The following is a 20,632-nucleotide window of genomic DNA, read 5'->3' as shown; positions in this document are numbered from 1 at the left end:
AAAAAACACACACACACACACGTTTTTGGTTAAAACTGGGAAAAGCTTCATGAGAGACGTAACAGTTCTGAGTTACGATCAACAATCCCAACTGGAACAGAGAGAGAAAAGAAACGTTTTAATAATCATTTACATAAAAGAATCAAATGTCTGTTTCAAAACTTCAGCTTATTTGTGAAACCTCTGGTTACTGTCTGTTAGATGTTTGGTATGTTCTTCCTACAGAACACGGGGCAATTACTTTTTCACACAACTGAAAATCTGCTGCGTATTACGTGTGTGTGTGTTTGTGTGTAAAAGCATTTGTGAGAGCTCGTGTGTGAAAGTGTGTGAGAAAGTGTGTTTGTGGGAGTGTAGGTGTGTGTACATTTGTGGGACATAGTGTGGGGTGTGCATGTATGTGTGGGTGTGTGGGACTTCGTTTGTGGGAGTTCTTGTGTGTGTGTGTGTGTGTGTGTGTTGCATATGTGTGTTTTGTGTGTGTGTGGGAGTAAATTGTAAGAGCTTGTGTGGTGTGTGTTGCATATGTGTGTGGAAAAGTGTGTGTGTGGGTGTGTATGAGTGTGTTGTGTGAGCTCATGTGTATGTGTGTGTCTGTTGCATATGTGTGTGGAAAAGTGTGTGTGTGGGAGTAAATTTGTAGGAGCTTGTGTGTGTGTGTGTGTGTGTGTGTGTGTGCGTGTGTGCATGTGTGTAGGCCTATGTGTGTATGATCTAGTGTCCCAATTCCACTGCTTTACCTGGTCAGGGACACGATGGGTCCAGTGCCACCTTTACACACGTTATTTTCTCACAGAGACAAGGACTGAACCTGTGTTGCACCCACTTCACTAGCTCTTTGCTAGTTTTGATTGTATTTGCAGAAGGTGGATTGGCTGTTCTAAATTGCCTTATAGGTAAACAGGGGTGAGTAAATATAAAGGTATGTTGCCTTTCAACCTTGTCCAGGGTCCCATACCTGCCTGTACCCGTGTTTGTATGTGGCACCGGACCCATCACAACCTTGACCTGGATGGAGAGGTTAGTGGGAATGAATGAAATGAAAATCCAGATGTTTTTAAGCATTATAACAACCAGACCAGGTCCTACAGGCACCAAAGAAGTGATTCGGATCTGATGAATCAGAGTCGTCTGGATGAAGAACTGAACGTGTTATTTGATGATTTGTTCGAGCTTCAGTCCAGGCATCGTTAGATCCAGTGACCAGGACTCGTCTGTGCATGTGTTAGTGGTTATTTTGAGTTTATAAGTTTATACATTTCATTTCTACCAAAAGTTGCTGTGAATGGGTTAAAGATTTAATATGTTCAACCAGTAATACCAAGACTGGCCTGTAGGTGGAGCACTATAGCCGTCTTTATTATGCATCGTATTTATTGTTATTTTTACAATGATTAAATTGGGTGGGAGAACTCTACCTCCCTCGTACCCCTGGGATTTCTGACCCTGATTGTGATTGTGTATTTTTTTTCCTTTGCAGAGAGAGAAGAGCGGTGGAGGATAGAACACGAGGAACAGGAGCGCCGGATCCAAAAACCTCCACGGGTCTACAAAGAACCTAAAAGTGCGGATTTCATCTATCATTTTTTTTTCTCTGTCACCACCCTTCAACTTAAATGCACCTGGTCAGAATACGGTACACCCCGAGTGACCCACCGGTCTATTACAGGGCATCATACATTTATTAGGACTTTAGAGTAACCGATCTAACTGATGCAATCACGACCTCTGCTGGCTGATCGATGGTGACTGCACAATCAGACGGGGATGATGGGGATCTGTGCACGATACGGATCTCCATATGAACTTGCCTGGTATAGGTGGAAAAAACTTGGCACTGCACATGTCTCGGAGGTTTGGAGGGGTGTGTTTTAGTCATGGTTCTCCTCGGTCAGTGGTGGAGGTCAGTAACTGTACAGGTGAAATATGATCAGGGAATTGGATATGACTAGATTGGGGTGAAAATGAGGGGGGGCGGGTGCATAAAAAAGTAATAAAGCTGTTTGTTCTGAACACCGACCTGGGTGAGATCCTGCCAAGTCCATGTCTCAGTTCCACAGCTGTTTCTTCTCAAGTGTACTCAAGCATTCCAGACTGTTCACGAACCAGATGTGAACCAAACAAAACAGGCTCTCTGTATGCGCCACGACCCTTCATTTATCTGCACAAACTACGTCCTGGTCAGGGTTGCGGTGGGTCCGACATGGCACCCAGGGGAAGTTTAAAGCAGCCAAGCCATCTTCTGGATGAAAGCCCAGATGGGCATGAGTAAAACTACAACTACCGGAGCTGAGGATTGAACCCAGGTCGTGCAGCACCCACTGTACAATCTGTGCCACTGCGCCACCCCAAAGCAAGTGATAACAACTGGGCAATTCCAGTGACACAGATGTGCCATGTGAACAAGTTCAACACCAGTGGTCAAAAGTTTGTGGACACCCGACAAGTTGCCCCCTCATTACAGCAAACCCAACTTACACTCATCTGTGAAGCCTGTGTGCTCAAGCTGCTAGATCTTGGAACACGACTGTGGGGATTAACTTCCATTCATCCTCAAGAATGTCTGAGAAGTTGATCGATAAGACCTGGTTTGCAGTCAGCATTCTGATTCATCCTGAAAGATTTGGATGGGTTTAAGGTCGAGGGTTCTGTGCAGGGCTTGAACAGAAAGAGGGTACTCACAAATAATGAAGCACACAAGTCATTGGTCCACTGTACTGTCATTGTTCACTGCATTTAAGCGGTTCTCTTGGCATCTGCTCTGCCTAACTGTTAGAATACCATATGATGCCACTGCTCCAGAGTCCAGTAGCACCATTAGTGGTGTTTTATACCAAATTCAGGCGATAAAGCTCTGTATTATAAATGATTGTATTTTATTCCCTCCAGTCTGTCCTCCTCTGGGAATGGAGTCTCATTGTATAGACGCTGACCAACTGCTGACTTCGTCCATGATGGGTCATCGCTACGGTCCTCAAAGAGCTCGTCTTAACATGCAGGTAACACACACTCACACTCACAGGGAGAATATGCTAAACATTTCAGAATGTGAGGTATAGTTTGAACCAGGGCCCAGAGACCCTTGTGCTGTGTAGCACCCACACTACCGCTGTGGAATCGTGCCACACATTAAACAGGAGGAATAACTGCACAGTATTTTTTGGTGTGAGTGATTTGAAGAGTTTAAGGTGTAAATATTTCTGCTCAGGCGTCTGGAGACGATGATGACATGAACGGAGGAGCTTGGTGTGGAAACCCGGACGATAAAGTCCACTGGATCGAACTGGACGCCCGAACACTCACCGAGTTCACTGGAGTCATCACACAGGGACGAGACGACCCCATAGAGTGAGATGCACATTCAGATATACGATTATACTCAACACTGTAGTGTGTGTCTGTGTGTTTGTATGTGTAGGTGTACATACTGTATGTATGTATGTGTGTTTTTGTGTGTACATGTTTGTGTGTATGTGTAGTTCTCTGTGTGTGTTTGTGGGTGTATGTGTAGTTCTGCATGTGTAGGTGTACATATGTGTGTTTGTACATATGTAGGTGTGTGTGTGTTTGTGTGTGTAGGTGTACGTATGTATGTATGTACATATGAAGGTGTGTGTGTGTGTAGGTGTACATATGTATGTGTTTGTAGCTGTGTGTGTTTTTGTGTGTACATGTATGTATGTATGTGTGTATGTATGTCTGTATCTGTGTGTGTAGGTGTATGTATGTAAGTGTGTTTATGTGTGTGTGTGTTTGTAGCTGTGTGTGTGGATGTGTATGTACTGTATGTGTGTGTGTAGATGTGTGTGTAGGTGTACGTATGTATGTACGTGTTTATGTTTGTGTGTGTGTGTGTGTGTGTGTGTGTTTTATGGTGATTCTATAGCTGACCTGTGTTTGATCTTTCAGAAACGACTATGTCACCACCTACCACGTGTCCTTCAGTAATGACAGTCGGGACTGGACTGTTCTCAGTGATGGCTACGCAGACTGGGTGGGTTGCCAGATATTTATTAAAAACACTCTATGGTCAAAAGTATGTGGACGTATGTGGAGTTCTGAGTATCGTATTAAATCTAGATGTTTTTGTTCTCAGCTGTTTTTCGGGAACTCTGATAAAACCACCCCGGTGATGTCAGAGTTCATAGAGCCGGTGGCGGCGCGGTACATCCGCATCCTGCCACAGAGCTGGAACGGCACCATGTGCATGAGGATGGAGGTGTTGGGCTGCCCAGTTCCTGGTGAGTCACACAATCACACAAATGATCATGTTACAACTTTTAATGCCACTTTATCAATTACTCATGCCATTTATTACTTACTGATGCCATTATTGATGCCACTTTAATAGTTACTAATTCCATTTGATTTATTCCATTTATTGCCACTTTATTAATTAGTGATGCCATAATTGATGCCACTTAATTAATTACTGATGCCACTGTACTAACAACTGATGCCACTTAATTATTTACTGATGCCCCTGTACCAATTACTGATGCCACTTTATTATTTACTGATGCCACTGTACCAATTACTGATGCCACATCACTTACTGATGCCATTATTGATGCCACATTATTAATTACTGATGTCATTTTATCAATTAGTGATGCCAGTTATCAATGACCAATGCAATTTAATCAATGATTGATGCCACTTGATGAATTACTGATGCCACATCTATTTCTGATGCCACTTCATTAATTAGTGATGTCACTTTATCAATTACTGATGTCACATCACTTACTGATGCCATTATTAACTCCACTTCATCAACTAGTAATGCCATTTATCAATTATTGATGCCACTTATTAATCACTGATGGCACTTTATTATTTACTATTAATGCCACTTTACTAACCACTAACAATCATGTTAATACTATCTGTGCCTCAGATCCCCTCAGTCAGTACCAGATGCAGAACGAAGTGACACCTAGGGATGACCTGGACTACACGTACCATAACTATCTGGACATGGAGAAGGTGAGATACACGAGTCAAGGGTACCGACACCAGCGTTCTTAAACCCACTTAGAAAATGTAAACTCGACTGATTCGGTCTGATTTCTGTCACCGTCACAGTTCATGAAGTCAGTTTCAGACGAGTGTCCAAACATCACCAGGTTTTACAGCCTGGGTCGGAGCTCCAAAGGTCTGGACATCCATGCTATGGAGATCAGCGATAATCCTGGTGTCCATGAGACTGGTGAGTCTTTACATCAACAAAACAGCAGAGTAACAGCAAACAGTTCTGATCTGCAGGAGTGTAGAGACGATCTGGTGTGAAAAAGTAAGTGCCCCCTCTCCACTGATGATGATATTTGTGTTTTATTTAGTTATATTAAGTTTCTGTACTATTTTATCAAGTTAAATTCAAGCCTCTCCGTCATTTAAAATGTGCATTATAGTAAAATAGCTATTTCTGCCAGGAGTCTGAGAGAGCATAACAACTTATTCTCTTTGTGGGTGATGGATGGAATTCCTGATTCCTAGTTGCCTTAATGCAGAAGTTCACAACTTTAGGGTCAGGTCCCCATGTTGGGTCACCTGAGCTAAAGATGGGGTCACCGAATTTCTAGCGTTCCATTACATTTTTGGCTATGTGCAATGCACCCCAGCTAACAAAACATGTCCACTAACATTTACTCTGATAAATAAACAATGTGTGTAAAAAAGACGTTTAACAAACAGGTCTTAAAAACGTATTTCTGTGGTTTTCATTCTCCAAAATTCAGGTGAACCGGAGTTCCGCTACACGGCAGGGTACCATGGTAACGAGGCTCTGGGTCGCGAACTCCTCCTGATGCTGATGCAGTACATGTGTAAGGAGTACAAGGACGGAAACCCGCGAGTGCGCCGCATAGTGGATGGAATACGCATTCACCTCGTACCCTCGGTCAACCCCGACGGCCACGTGAAAGCCTTCGAGAGGGTGCGTTACGACGAGAGTCACGCCTTACTAAAATTCTACTGCTGAAGAGACACTGTTGGGCCCTTGAGGCAAGGCCCTTGTGCATCAGCATATGCTCACGTGTTTGCTGGGTCGTATCTTGCTGCTTGGTGGCTTCTCATAAAATGATTAACAAATTAAATACATGTAGCATTACTGATGTTGTTTCAGGGCTCAGAAATGGGAAGCTGGACACTGGGTCACTGGACTGAGGACGGCCATGACATCTTCAAAGACTTCCCAGACCTTAATACTATATTATGGAATGAAGACGACAAGGGCATGGTGCCCAAGTTGACCCCAAATCACCATGTGCCCATTCCTGAAGGCTATCTCAGTGACAATGGACCTGTGAGTAGAGTATTACAACTTCTGATCTGAAACAAAAGTTAGATATTTTGAGGAGGGACTGTAGGGTAGACCATTAGTAAGATTTGATTTCAGGACTCCTTCCTTGTGCTTGGTTGCAGTTAGCCGTGGAGACACGAGCCCTCGTCTCCTGGATGGAAACCTACCCATTTGTCCTAGGAGCCAATTTTCAAGGTGGCGAGCGGCTGGTCACCTACCCCTTCGACATGCGACGCCTCACCAAAGAGTCTGAGGAGCTGGAGAAGAAGCTGAACCCCAGATCCAATCGACGCAAGCGGCAGTACGAGGAGGAGGAAAGAGAAGAGGAAGAAGAACAACCCAATCCCTACCTCCACATAGGGTACCACCAGGAGGGCTATGGCGACCACCAAGAAGGCTATGGTGACCACCAGGAGGGCTATGGTGACCACCAAGAATCCCATGGATACCATCAAGAAAACTACGGCTACCATCAAGAAAACTACGGGTACCATCAGGAGAACCCGGGGTACCATCAGGAGAACCGGGGGTACCATCAGGAGAACCGGGAGTACCATCGGGAGAACCAGGAGTACCATCGGGAGAACCAAGGGTACCATCATGAGGGGCACTCGGAGGGGGATCATGAAGGTTACCATGAAGGATACCAAGAGGGGCACAATGAAGAAGGTTATGGAGCGGAGGGGCATGGACAGGCGGAGACGTCAGAGGAGGAGATCAGAGTGGTTGAGGACCAGTCCTTGTTTCGCTGGTTGGCAGTTTCTTATGCCTCTACTCACCGTACGATGACCAACACCTTCCGAGGAGGATGCCACACCGAGGACCCCACAGGAGGGATGGGAATTGTCAACCGTGCCAAGTGGAAGCCCATTCAAGGAAGTAAGTATTTTGGGAGTTGCCACTGCAATTCTACTAAAACAAGGTATGATGATAATGATTTTAGGTAGAAGCCGTCTGTAATGTGACCTAGGAATTTTTAAGACATGAGAAGGCTGTGTCTGAGGGAGGGAAGGCAAAATGGATTCCTCATCACTGCTGCACTTGCGGCCTCTGCTGGCTGGTCGATGCATCTTAGTATGCGATACTGATCCCTGTGTGAACTCGCCTTGTGGAGGCGAAAAAGAAGCTACAGCACATGTTGGAAAGTACGGCCCTTATCAGTCAGGGTCAAGGTCTGCAGAAACTAAGAAATTAGATATGGCCAAATTGGGAGAAAAATGCAGAAATAGAGTAAAAAGGAAAGAAAATAGTCAAATAAAACCCATATTGCTCTAATTGCTCTAATTCTTCTGTCTTTCTCAGGTCTGAATGATTTCAGCTACCTGCACACGAACTGTTTTGAGTTGTCCGTCTTCCTGGGCTGTGATAAATACCCTCATCAGAGTGAGCTCGTCCGGGAGTGGGAACATAACCGAGATGCTTTGCTGACGTTAATGGATCAGGTGAGATTCACTCACTGCTATCACAAGCTTCTGATAAACCCTGTTGGAATTTTACTCCGGTTAAAAAAACAAACATCGTTCAATCAGGTGAATTTCCATAAACCCTGAAATGTTTTGTTTCCACTGCAGGATGATTCATATTTCTGTTTTTTAGAGGGAATTTGTAACTACAATTTCACTAATGTCATTTTTTCTCAGTATAAAACCTTGAATTTTACATCAGTGAGGCCCTGATTCACCTCCAATATTCCTGGTTTCTGTGAAGAGGGGCTAGTTCACCTAAGATGAGAAAACTAAACCCAAATCTTTTAATGTTACTGGGTAGCTGAACACACTTGGAGGAGGGTACTAATAAAAGAGACACAAACGATTAGCCAGGGCTGCTTTCATTGCTTGGTCTGGACTTTTAGTTCAGACTCTGGTCTGTTCTCCTGGATCCTCAGCCACAGGCAGCTGTGGCATTCTTGGGAACTCATGAGTAAAGAGTGAACGCTTTACTGTTCTACCGCTTTTGGCTCTTGCTTTGGAAAAATGATTGAGTTCTCCTCTATACCTGTGAGTAAAATGAACCAAGAGACTAAGGTTGTAAAGCTCAGGCAGCACTTACTGGGCCCTTGCACATGGTTCTTACCCCTTAACCACTCTGTTTGATTAAATATGTAATTCTGGATGAAAGTCCAAATAAGTAAATAAAACTCTGCACTAAGTGGTCGCTGGTTCAAGTCCCTAAACTGTCCAGTTGCTATTACTGGGTAGTTTGTAACTGACAGTGTAAAAGTCTCTGCAATGTAGAATAGCATTGATAATCCATAACTGATATCTGTTACTTCTTTATGTGACGTTAAGCTTCGTGGCCGTTTCAGGTGCACCGGGGAATAAAGGGCGTCGTGAGAGACAAGGAGGGAAAACCGATCGTGAACGCCACGATCTCAGTGGAAGGAATCAATCATGATGTTACCACAGGTGAGTCCAGATGAACAGATATGCTTCCAACTTTGCAGCTACAGTTTAGGTTTGCAGCAACAGTCGAGGTTGAGATGAAAACCCAAACTGTGACATGCTAAAGGAAATACGTCCATCGCTCTGGTGGTGTGGCGGTCTTACTGGCCAGCCGTGTGTCTACACAGACATGATTGGCTGTCAGACATCATGTCTGGAGATGGGAGGGGGACATGAAATTTGTACGTATTGTCAGATGTACACAAGAACCACCAAAAACCAGCCAATCCGCTATGAATTAGAAGCTTCTGGAACAAGTGACGCTACCTTTAGTAAAGCAAGCTTTATATGATCTCTGGGGTGGCACGGTGGCTCTGTGGGTAGCACTGTCACCTCACAGCAAGAAGGTCCTGGGTTCGATCCCCAGGTGGGCCGGTCTGGGTCTTTTCTGTGTGGAGTTTGCACGTTCTCCCCGTGGCTGCATTGGTTTCCTCAAAAACATGCAAGTGAGGTGAATGGGAGATACTAAATTGTCCATGACTGTGTTTGATATTAAACTTGTGAACTGATGAATCTTGTGTAATGACTAACTACCGTTCCTGTCATGAATGTAACCAAAGTGTAAAACATGACGTTAAAATTCTAATAAACAAACAAACATGATCTCTGCCGTGATCTAAAAGGCTGCCGTATGAGAAGGATGCCGCTGTTTTCCGGTGCTACTTGAAAACTAGCCCCTGTCATCAATCAGAATCACAAATGAGGAATTAGGAGGCTGTGCTACAAAGTCAAATTCTGTAAGGTGCTGTATTTAATTTTGAATTCGAACTCAAATTTGTGGGTTTTTTGGACAAAAAAGTGGGTAACTTTTTAGGATTTTTACCTTCTATACTTGACATATTTAGCAGAGAAAAGAAGTGCACGGTTCTATAATGCAGTGTTTCCCAACCACATAAGTGTGCCGTGAGAAATCATCAGGTGTGCCGTGGAAGATTATCCAATTTCACCTGATTGGTACTGCGGTGTGTAGTGACAGGCAGAACAATTACATTCTCTTCCACTAGAGGGCAGTACAACTTCTTGGTGGTGTGCCTTGTGATTTTTCTAATGTGAAATATGTGCCGTGGCTCAAAATGGTTGGGAAACACTGCTATAATGGCTCTGGTTTAGGACTTAATATTTAAAATCTTTTCTCAGGTGAGGCGGGTGATTACTGGCGTATGCTGAATCCCGGCGAGTATCAGGTGCTGGCTCGGGCTGACGGCTACTCCTCCATGAGCCGCCTGTGCGTGGTGGGCTTCGACCAGGGTGCCACAATCTGCAACTTCGAACTCAACAAGTCCAACTGGGATCGCATCAAGCAAATCATGGCTCTGCACGGCAACAAGCCCATCCGACTGCTCAGCCCCGGAGGAGGAAATCACTTCGTCAACAGCGGTAACCAGATTCCTAACGGTAAAGGCGATCGACTCAGCCAGCGGCGCATGAGACTGATGAGGCTCCGCCGCCTGAGACAGCAGAGGTTATTGGCGAGAATGACCACGACCACACCGCCCCCGACGACCACACCGCCCCCGACCACCATACCCCCCACCACCATACCCCCCACGACCACAGCTCCACCAGCTCCGGAGAGCTTCACGTCCTGGTACGACTCGTGGCTGCCGGAGAACTACAGCCAGCCAGAGATTGAGAGCACGGACTCCGATTACGACTACAGCTTCAGCATCGATGATTATGAATAAAGGTCCGAGGGTCAAAGATGCGCCTCACCGAACTGACAATAAGCACCGCTTTCTCTTTCAGGATGGACGAGGGGTCGTAGGACGTTTTGGAACCGTCACATAATGGAAACTATGCAGTAAAGTTCATGAACGCTACAGTAAATCCAGACTGGATTCTGCAGGAAGCACTTGTTTTATGTCTTTAAACCAATGGCTTGAGAACCCAAATGAAACTGGGCCGATGACATCACAGTGTCTGTATTAAACAGGGGGGAACCTGAGAGGCCTTTCATGAATCATTTATGGAACCTATTTTATACCAACACCTTTATTCGTCACATATACACACATACAGGTGTAAGATACAACGGAATTCTTTCTTTGCTTAGCCCAGTTTAATTGGGATCTGGGGTCAGAGCACAGGGTCAGCCATTGTACAGCGCCCTTGGAGCTGAGAGGGTTAAGAGCCTTGCTCAAGGGCCCAACAGTGGTTGCACTGCAGAGCTGGGATTCAAACTCTCAACGTTTCAATCGATAGTCCAAAGCTCTACCCACTAGGCTACCACTGTCCACAAAAATGAAAAGTTGGTGTTGGAGTTGGCAACTGGTCTGAACCCGTGTTACAGACACAGTGACGTCATTGGTTGGTCCATTTTCCCATGCAAATTCTCTTGAGATCATGAATGATTAGATGTGACTGAGGCCAGCGTGGATGTCATGCATAAGACGGAGGATAAGAGTGCAATGGGGGGAATTGGGTATGTCTAAATTACATGAGACGAACCCGGAGCAACAGAGTAATACAGAAGTGTGAGATGAAAGCTGCTGTTCTGTTTACAGGCCTGCATTTGTTGAATAGTGACGATTAGCTCATGAAATGAATGGTCGCATGTGTATGTGTTTGCTGTTCGTATCGTGCCGACTTCATGTGGCGTCCTGCAGAATCCATCGTCTTTCATTTAGAACTCCTCTGCATCTTCTACCAGATCCTTCACCCAGCCAATCCACCCACCCGGTTCCCACAGAGACCAAAACCCAACATGTAGAGAAAAGTGGCTTTATTTACATTTCTTTATCATCAGCGTGTCTGCAGAAAACGATTCTCTCAGAGACCTCAGGGTCGAACCCACTGTAATATCAGCATCTAATAAAGGCTTGTTTACACACTGCTCACTTGTGACGTTTCCTGATCCGCCGACGTCTTTTTACAAGCCGCGCAAGTGCTGCTGCATTTATTTTCTCATGCAAAAATGACAGAGTTCTTTGTTTTGCTGCACAGGGTCACAACACAGTCGTACACAAAAGTTTGGACGCTCTGGTCGAATGATCTACAAGTGATTGGCATTAAACCCCGAGAGAACTGAGTATGAGAAACATTGGTGCATCTTTCCAGGGTTTTTTGTAAACGTTACACACACACACACACACACACACACACACACACACAGTGCTCATATTTAAGCTTAATGGCTGATGTTCATCTCGCTCTCATCCTCCTCCTCAGTGGAGAAGGCGGAGAACCTGATTGGCTCACACTCCAGCGTACGGAGGTTCACCAGACACGCTGTCTGGGTCCTGCTGAACTCTGGGACTGTCACCAGCAGCACCTCCTGCCCCTCAGGTCCTGAAAGGGAAATAAAATGTGGCTTAAAATGGTGTAAAAGTCTTCTGGTTTAAGCACCACAGATCGTACTGTTTTTAAAATGAGCACTTATCGATCCATTTATTAAGCTTATATGGGCACAGAGAAGTCAGCAGCTTTGGTCAATCATTTACATTTTTTAGCATTTAGCACACACTTTTATCCAAAGCGACTTACAATGAGCTGAACGCAATGAGCAATTAAGGGTTAAGGGCCTTGCTCAGGGACCCAACAGTGGCAACTTGGTGGTGGCGGGGCTTGAACCAGCAACCTTCTATTTACTAGTCCAGTACCTTAACCACTGAGCTATCACTGCCCAATCAGAATGACTAACAACAAACAGCAGACAAAAGGACCAACACACCACTGTGGGGGGTTGGAAATCTTAGCGGAGTTACGACCTGGCCGAGCGTCCACACAAACACAACTCGTCAAATATCACCGCCCGACTTCAGGGATAGATTAAAATTTTCCACAGACGCATGCATGCGAATATGGGGTGTTTTTAAACCCTGGGTCGAGATCCATGGGTGGGTCACAAGCCAAAAAATGGGCTGAAGAGAAAGATAATAATAATATATAAACACAAAATTAACTTGTACACAAACACCCACTTGTGGAGGCTTTACATTACATCTGTAAACCACTGTGGGACCAGATTTCCACCATTGTCATTAATGAAGTACAGTCGAATCCGGTTAATCGGACCAGCCGCTTATTCGGACCGAATCCTAAAGTACCGAAACAAATCCTATTACGTACGTGTAATGTTATTCGCTTATTTGGACCAAAATTCCGTTTAATCGGACCAAAGGACGTGAGAGCGAATAAGAAAAAGAAGCCACAAGTCGCCACTTAGAGCGGATGCAAAGCGGGTCAGCGAGATATGGGAGGATTCCTGGGCTCCCCGGGAGAATTTATACTTTCATCAAAGGTCAGGAAATCCGAAAAGTTGTGTTGACGAGAGCAAAACCAGCGGGAGGTGAACACGCCCACCACTTTCTTTCCCTCAACGAAGCACCCAGTAGCCAGCAGCGTGGTTATTGGATCCATCTGCATCTCCGCTTTTCGGGGAAATGAAGTCCAGCGTAAACAAGATGGAATTTAGTAAGAACTTTTTTTTTTTTATTATGCTTCGCATGCTAAGTACCTGTACATTGTGTTGTAGATCGTTTCGAAAAACTTGTTTGCAAATTTATTTTTCAATGAACAAAGTTCGTAAGCAACAGTAGTTCTTGTTTGTACGTTCGCTATACGTGTACAGTATATCGCACAATAAAGGTTTAATAAACATTTAATATGTTACATAAATTATAGCACGTCCCGTCTTGTAACATAGGGCGTGTTCGTGTAATCGGACCAGCCGGTTATTAGGACCAAAACGATCGCGTCCCGATGTGGTCCGATTAACCGGATTCGACTGTATATCTCGATTTGTATTTTGTTTTGATGCATCGTCTGCGTTGCCTGGGTCGCAGTAAAAATCATGAACAAAACGTGGGTCACTTAAAAAAAGTAAGCAGTTTGGAATATGAAGTTCGTACTGACCGTTGATGAGTTTGGACTGGAAGCTTGGTGCGTTCCCAGTGAAGTACACGTGTGGACACTCTTCCAGGATGAACGGGTCCTTATGGTAGAACGGGTAGCACCCTGAACACGACACAGAATCATTAAAGAGCGATAAAACCTTCACCGACTGAAATCGTTGGTGCAAGAAGAGTTTCAGGCTCAAAAATATACAGACAGCAGCTTAGATGATCATAGAACTTCATCCAGCATGAAAGCAAGTGCTCATATAACAAAAGCTGGTTTGACCACAGACGTTAAGAAGAAGGTTAATAACATTATAGTACTTTTAATAATACCAACTAAATAATCCAAGCTGCTGTATGTAACTGCCACAACAAACAATATAAACAAAAGTATTAGGACGCCCTTCAAATAACTGAATTCATGTGTTTTACATACAACAGTTGCTAACAGGTGTAATAAATCAGTTATATAAAGGAAATTATATGCTTCCAACTTTGTAGCAACAGTTTAGGGAAGGCCCTTTCCTGTTCCAGCATGTCTGCACCCCTGTGCATAAAGCCTTCTCATAAGGGCGGCTGTTGTTATAGCTGAGAAGATCACATCAATGTCACTCTATTACATAAACAGATGTCCAAATACTTTTGCCAGTGTAGCAGTGTATCAGTGTACGTACCCAGTGTATCAGGTGCGGTAGGTGCGAGGTGGCAGAGTCGCAGCGTGTTCTCCAAAATCTCCAGGTGATCGTCCGCGCTGCTGTACTTCACGATGTCGCTCACGTTCTGCCCTGATGTGCCCAGAAATCTGAACACACACACACACACACACACACACACACACACTATTAACAAATATTATAGGATTGCAAACATATTTTTTTTTAGACATGTTCGAACCCCAACCACTCTGAAGGAAGACCACAGACTAGCACAGACCCCCTTAGGCACGCCAGCTGGTGGTAGATTCCTACACAGAGCCGTAATGCGTACAGAGGAACACGCTATACTCAGGTATTTTATCCACCACTCATAGAGTAGCCTTAACCAGACAGAACTCACCGAACACCGTCCACTTCAGCCTGGTAGGGGTTAGTGACCAGTTGCAGGGTGGGGTACGGCCCACACAGAGGGAACATGCACCCGTGCAGAGGCTGCTGAGGAAGAGTGAAGTTAGTGGGATCGTACTTTCCCGGCATCACATCCACCGGTACGGAGGCCTGCAGGAGACAAGACACGCCGTGAGAAACAAATCCGGCTTCCCGGGGTGCAGATATTTGTGTGGAATGGAGGACGAGTTACTCACGACTAGCTGAAGAAGCAGCTCGTCCAGAAGTCTGATGGCCTCCACGCTGCCGGCCTGAGTCTTCTTGGTCAGATACTTCGCCTGGATGAGACAGTACAAACCTAAGCATTTACGTCTGGTTCCTGCCCAAATGCTGCAGGGTAGGATGGTTTTTCACTGTACCTCCTAAACGGGTCCCTAGGGTTTTAGTTCTAGTCCATTTAACTTATGACATTATGTGGCCAAAAGTATGTGGACATGCTACATGCTGACCAAACCATACAATTTTGGAGTGTGTCTAAGAAGATTTGTGCCCATTTACTCCCAAAAACATATTCCGATTCATTTCACAAATTCAGGTGATGAATTTGCGGTCAGACTCCAGACTCTGACCTATGGATTTATGGACAACACTTGCTGGAACAAGAAAGAGCCTTCCCCAAACTGTTTCCACAAACAGAATTGATTTTATACCCTTGTTAGCAAAAGGTGTGGCTTAAGCAGCTGAAATGTATAGTGGTGTCCACATACTCTTGGTGTGTATTGCACAGTGCGACAAATTAAATAAAGAAGTCCTTTGGTACAGGTCCACTGACCATCACTGGTTCCAGGTTCATGGTACCCAAAGCTCTAGTAACAGGGATGGGGCAGTTAGCGCCCCCTCCAGGTGTGTCGGATGACACCCACTCACCTTTGTACTGGAGTCTTTATCCTGTGTGCTTCGACTCAGCAGGTTTCCAGCCAACAGGACGCGAGAGATAGACGCCGCCCCGCTCTGCTCGCCCACATCCCCGAGATGTCCAGTCACAGTGTCCACCAGCAACTGCAATCCCAGCATGCTCTCTGCCTTACTGCCACCCAGGCCCAGACCCGAGGCCAGCAGCACGAACCTGGAGTCGCAACAACAAACAAAGCAACGTCGGGGTCAGAAATCTCAGGGACAGAGGGCACTACAGGCTAACTGGTCTCTGAATATTCTCAAATCTCATGTCATGTCAATGGAACCAGTTTGGGGATCATTTGAGAATTATTTTTCCAGTAGCAGACACCTCAACCCTGACCTGGAGAAAATGAATATGAATAAATGAATGAATGTTTGGTGCGTTCTGATCTACCGGTCAGTCTTGAGAGGCTCTCTGGGAGTTTGGGGAGGCAGGTCAGCCAGGCAGAAATCCTCCACCGTAAATTTGCCATCATTTTTCTCAGCACCCAGGATGGCAATCACACTTCCTGTGAGCGTGTGAACACAAACACATGACAAATTTCACTTCAGTACTCTGAAACATGCTCAGAATAGTAAAACCATGCAGCTTTAAATGCAATAAATGTTGCAACAATGACATTTATGGTCTATTACGCTGGCCCAGCATTAATCTGAAGCCCTGCTATGGATTGGTGTCCTGTCCAGGGTATTCCTGTCCACCACACAATAGTCTCTTGCGTCACTTCTGGCACCAGAAAAAGTGCCGTGTGTGCCCCCGCTTACCGGTAACAAACTTGGATGTTTCGATTTTGCCCTCCAGTTTGATTCTCTGCAGCTCATCCTCCAAGATAAGCTCGTCTGATTGGCTGATGTACTTGGTACGGGCCGGCTGTGGCAGCAGGTTGTGCTGAAAGCAAAGAAAATGATATAAAAACACAACAGTGGTTCATTGTTCAAAGAAAATAAAAGCAAGATTGATCAAGATGTACATCATTCCCGACACAGTGATGAGACAAAGGAGCACATTCAGTGCAAGACTCATCATACCAAAATGCACCACAGAGCGCCACAGGAAGTCTTTTCTACCTGTGGCCATCAAACTCTATAATTCCTCCCTTAATGTGTGACACTATGGTTTATCTGTGCAATATTCAGTATTAATATGTGCAATATTCAGTTTTTCATATGTGCAATAATAATAACATAAGCATTTTAATTATTTAATTGTGTGTATATAACTTTTTAACTTTAACTTTAACTTTTTCTTCTTTTGTCTTTGTTTTAAGAGAGTAGAGTGTTTATTATTTTTACATAAATGGGTGCTACTGTAAAAAAACTGCAATTTCCCTCTGGGATCAATAAAGTATTCTGATTCTGTTAGCAAAATATCTGATTTAAATTGATTTTACACACACACATATTTTGATATTTTTATTATTTTAAAACTGTTAATTGTTGTTCACTGAACAATCTGGACCTCAACATCCATAACATCTCATGAGATGAAAACTTGTGTGGCATGAGGCCTTTTCTAAAGTGACTTTAAAACATTTGAACATGCCGCTCAGGTGGCGCAGCGGTAAAAAGAAACGCGCTGCAACCAGGGCTGGATTCTGAGAAGCGTGGTATCGAATCCAGGCTTGCTTTACCGGTTCGAAGCCGAGTGGCTATATGAGCAACGATTGGCCGGTTGCTCATGTGGGGGGTGGGACAAAGAACCGGATGTGGGTCTCTCTCTGTCAGAATGCGATTGCGTTCTCTGCCGGCTGATTGGAGGCGCTTACACAGAGATGGGAGAGGGTGCCCTTAGGGTGTGTCTCTCCGCATGCAACGCTAGGTGGCGCCAAACTCGTCAATGTGTGGGTGGCAAAGATGCATCTGGCTGCTGCTCGTGTTTCGGAGGGGATACGGGTTAGCTTCAATCACCTCCGTCAGGGCAGGGTTCGGCATAGACAGAGAGGAAGCACGATGCTAATTGAACAATTATATGCGCTTAAAGGGGAGAAAAAGGGGTAAAAAAAAACAAAAAACATTTGAACATTCTGTTGTGACGGTTTAACGTTCACTCTTCTGTGTGTTACCTCCTCACTGATCTCCTTCAGGATGGACGGCTGCAGCTCCATGTGCTTGAACAAAGTCCCCACTATGACACACTGTTCACCCGTCTGCAGATCACACAGCTTCCTGATGGGCACCACGGTTCCTGAAACACACATCACTGCACTTAGAATCATCTACACAGTGAGAGGCGTCCACATACTTTTGGTCACATAGGAAATGCAGCCTGGATATTGAGATGCATGGAGGAACATCAGCACGTTGGTCTCACCCCATTTCTGCCGAGCTCTCTCGTTGAGGATCTCCCTCATCTGCATCAGACGGGTCGCGTAGATGTGAGCGTACTGGCGACTGAAGCTACGCTCACCCAGTCTGAAGCACTCCGAACAGCCGGTGTAGGATAACTCCTCACGCTCAAACACAGGCTTCTCTGAACCCGGCTGGCACAGCAGCGTCTGCTTCGGCTCAGTGACGTCCGAGAACATGACTGCAACGACGACAAGAGGGAGAAAGAGGAACGAGTGGCACCGTGAGGAGGATGGTTAGAGAGGCAAACAATTCTTCAAGGATCATGAAAAATTGCAGCATTTGGGGGTCACAAAGTCTACAAAGATAAAACTAAATGCCATGTTCATACCAACAAGTTAATTTAGTTCATGTTTTTCCATCCAAAAATAAACGTAAGTGCCTGGATTGTGTTAGACGCTGCTTTGACAGGAACCAGGTTCTCTGGTTAGATTCTTTTTGGAGGTTAGATTGGTGTAAAAAACAGGGAGGTTATACAGAAAACATCAAGTCATAATGCATTTTAAATAATAAAGTTTTTAAATCATTTATACGTGTCCAATTCCCACCACATTGTCAACCTCATACATGACATCCATGCTGGCCAAGAATAACAGCAAACATCATGTCCCTTTTTCACCAGCCAGTTGCTTACACAGAGCCATAGTTTATTTATTTATTAGCGTCATGTTTTACACACTCATGACAGGACAGATAATTACAGGTCACACAAGATCAGTTCACAAGTTTAATGTCAAACACACTCATGGACAATTTAGTATCTCCAGTTCACCTCACTTGCACGTCTTCGTACTGTAGGAGGAAACCGGAGCTCCCGGAGGAAACCCACGCAGACACGGGGGGAACCCGGACCGCCCCACCTGGGAATCGAACCCAGGACCTTCTTGCTGTGAGGCGACGGTGCTACCCACCGAGCCACCGTTCCACCCCATAGAGCCATAGCTGTAGTCTACAGGTGCCTCGACCAGACAGCAGGAGTCAACTACCCTGATGATGAGGTGATGTCGCATGTGGCTCTCCCTCCCTGACAAGGTCTGGGTCTCAGCAGAACTGGGCTAGAGTACTAGACTGCTGGGTCAGCCGAGCACCCATGGACTCCATAAAGTACCTGGAGATTTAACAGGAAAATCGTTCTGCCTTTGCCAAGGAGCTAAAACACTGCGGTCAAGCCAGCCTCCACTTCGAAATGCTCAGTCAAATCAGCACCCACGTTGTTCCTAAGGATGTGCGTGTACTAAACATTACGGTAATAGCGTCTGCTAAAACTGATTAAAAAAAGTCACTGACAACCTGAACGTGACATCAGTTATAAATATAGAAATATATCAGTTAAAATATATATAAATATATCAGTTAAAAATACAGAAATGTATTACTTAAAAATTTAGAAAACAGTTAAAAATATATAGATATCAGTTAAAATATATAAATATATCAGGTAAAATATAAAAATGTATAAGTTAAAAAATATATAAATTAATCAGTTAAAATATATAAATATATCAGGTAAAATATAAAAATGTATAAGTTAAAAAATATATAAATTAATCAGTTAAAATATATAAATATATCAGGTAAAATATAAAAATGTATAAGTTAAAAAACATATAAATTAATCAGTTAAAATATATAAATATATCAGGTAAAATATAAAAATGTATAAGTTAAAAAATATATAAATTAATCAGTTAAAATATATAAATATATCAGTTAAAAATACAGAAATATATCAGTTAAAAATATATAAATATATCAGTTAAAAATATATACATTTATCAATTAAATTTCAAGCTTTGAAAAAATAAGTTGGTAATAACCTGACAGCAATTTTGATGTGTCAATTCTAAATAAAAGCCTTTATATTGTCAAATTTCTATTATGTTCAATATAGACTGTTATTAAAAGGAATTCTCCAGTTTCCACAGAACAATTCCACATCATAATGATAGTACACCATCTGTAGATGTTACTCAGTTAATATCAAGCAATTCTGATGTGTCATTTCTAAATAAAAGCTTTTATATAAAAATGATACATCAGAATGTTTTGAGATTAACTGAGTGACATCTAGAGGTGGTGTACTATCATTATGAAGTGGAGGCTGGCTTGACCGCAGTGCTAAAACTGAGTTGTTTTTGGATCTTCCAGAACGACACTGATGCAAAACATACAAAATATGAGTCTCATCAGGCATTAAAGGAGAAGACTCAGTGCTGCCATGCTAAGATGGGCTGCACTGTGGAGTTAGAATTGTGTATGAACTACACAAAGGTAAATAAGCGAATAAACAGCCCTGCTGTGTTCTACACCAGTCAAACTAACATCATCTCATCATTAATGAGCAATTAATAATCATTTAATACACAAAGAGCAGTACAACGAGAGTTCTGTACGGATCACTGTTACTACCACCAGTGTTCCACATAGCCATCTAATTCTTCCTTTTTTACATTTTACTAATCAAGATTTGGGAAAATAAAGAGTTTAAAATACAGGTTAGACGTTACTGCAGCGATTGTTCCTGATCTACAGTTACAAAATGTAATATACAGATTAACTCATGAAGTGTCCGGAACACCGTTAAGGCACGTTAGAGCTCCAATCTCTGCTAGAATTAAAGTCAATGTAAAACTTTTTTTTATATTTATTCTTACCTTATATTCAGGTTTTTCAGACAGAATTAATTTCAGAAAGTAAAAGACG

The 20,632-nt window shown here is 43.8% G+C and overlaps 2 protein-coding genes across 3 annotated transcripts in view; one reads left to right on the top strand and one right to left on the bottom strand.

Annotated features, from left to right (window-relative positions):
* Nucleotides 1–11,578, top strand: part of aebp1b (AE binding protein 1b) — a 25,655-nt gene extending 14,077 nt beyond the window's left edge. Inside the window, exons 10-22 of the mRNA XM_062999445.1 lie at nucleotides 1,481–1,564; nucleotides 2,890–2,999; nucleotides 3,209–3,348; nucleotides 3,910–3,994; nucleotides 4,097–4,241; nucleotides 4,901–4,989; nucleotides 5,089–5,212; nucleotides 5,742–5,938; nucleotides 6,128–6,307; nucleotides 6,427–7,183; nucleotides 7,607–7,746; nucleotides 8,610–8,709; nucleotides 9,883–11,578. Of these exons, the coding sequence (XP_062855515.1) occupies nucleotides 1,481–1,564; nucleotides 2,890–2,999; nucleotides 3,209–3,348; nucleotides 3,910–3,994; nucleotides 4,097–4,241; nucleotides 4,901–4,989; nucleotides 5,089–5,212; nucleotides 5,742–5,938; nucleotides 6,128–6,307; nucleotides 6,427–7,183; nucleotides 7,607–7,746; nucleotides 8,610–8,709; nucleotides 9,883–10,430 (2,699 nt within the window). The 3' untranslated portion in view covers nucleotides 10,431–11,578. The remainder of the gene's footprint in view (nucleotides 1–1,480; nucleotides 1,565–2,889; nucleotides 3,000–3,208; nucleotides 3,349–3,909; nucleotides 3,995–4,096; nucleotides 4,242–4,900; nucleotides 4,990–5,088; nucleotides 5,213–5,741; nucleotides 5,939–6,127; nucleotides 6,308–6,426; nucleotides 7,184–7,606; nucleotides 7,747–8,609; nucleotides 8,710–9,882) is intronic.
* Nucleotides 11,453–20,632, bottom strand: pold2 (polymerase (DNA directed), delta 2, regulatory subunit). Of its 2 annotated transcripts, XM_062999518.1 has the most exons (11): nucleotides 20,584–20,632; nucleotides 17,895–18,110; nucleotides 17,647–17,768; nucleotides 16,349–16,472; nucleotides 15,978–16,092; nucleotides 15,554–15,752; nucleotides 14,884–14,964; nucleotides 14,640–14,797; nucleotides 14,258–14,385; nucleotides 13,600–13,701; nucleotides 11,453–12,033 (listed from the first exon to the last, which is right to left on the bottom strand). In XM_062999518.1, the coding sequence occupies exons 2-11, from the start codon at nucleotides 18,106–18,108 to the stop codon at nucleotides 11,873–11,875; spliced, it is 1,404 nt and encodes a 467-aa protein (XP_062855588.1). In that variant the 5' UTR covers nucleotides 18,109–18,110; nucleotides 20,584–20,632; the 3' UTR covers nucleotides 11,453–11,872. The 2 variants fall into 2 exon arrangements, with proteins under 2 accessions (XP_062855588.1, XP_062855589.1); XM_062999519.1 differs by lacking the exon at nucleotides 20,584–20,632 and having other exon boundaries at nucleotides 17,895–18,130.

Source organism: Trichomycterus rosablanca, chromosome 7 (assembly GCF_030014385.1).
Source record: "Trichomycterus rosablanca isolate fTriRos1 chromosome 7, fTriRos1.hap1, whole genome shotgun sequence".
NCBI lineage: Eukaryota > Metazoa > Chordata > Actinopteri > Siluriformes > Trichomycteridae > Trichomycterus > Trichomycterus rosablanca.
Note: the sequence above shows the minus strand (reverse complement) of the source record. Positions and strands in the feature narration are given on the sequence as shown.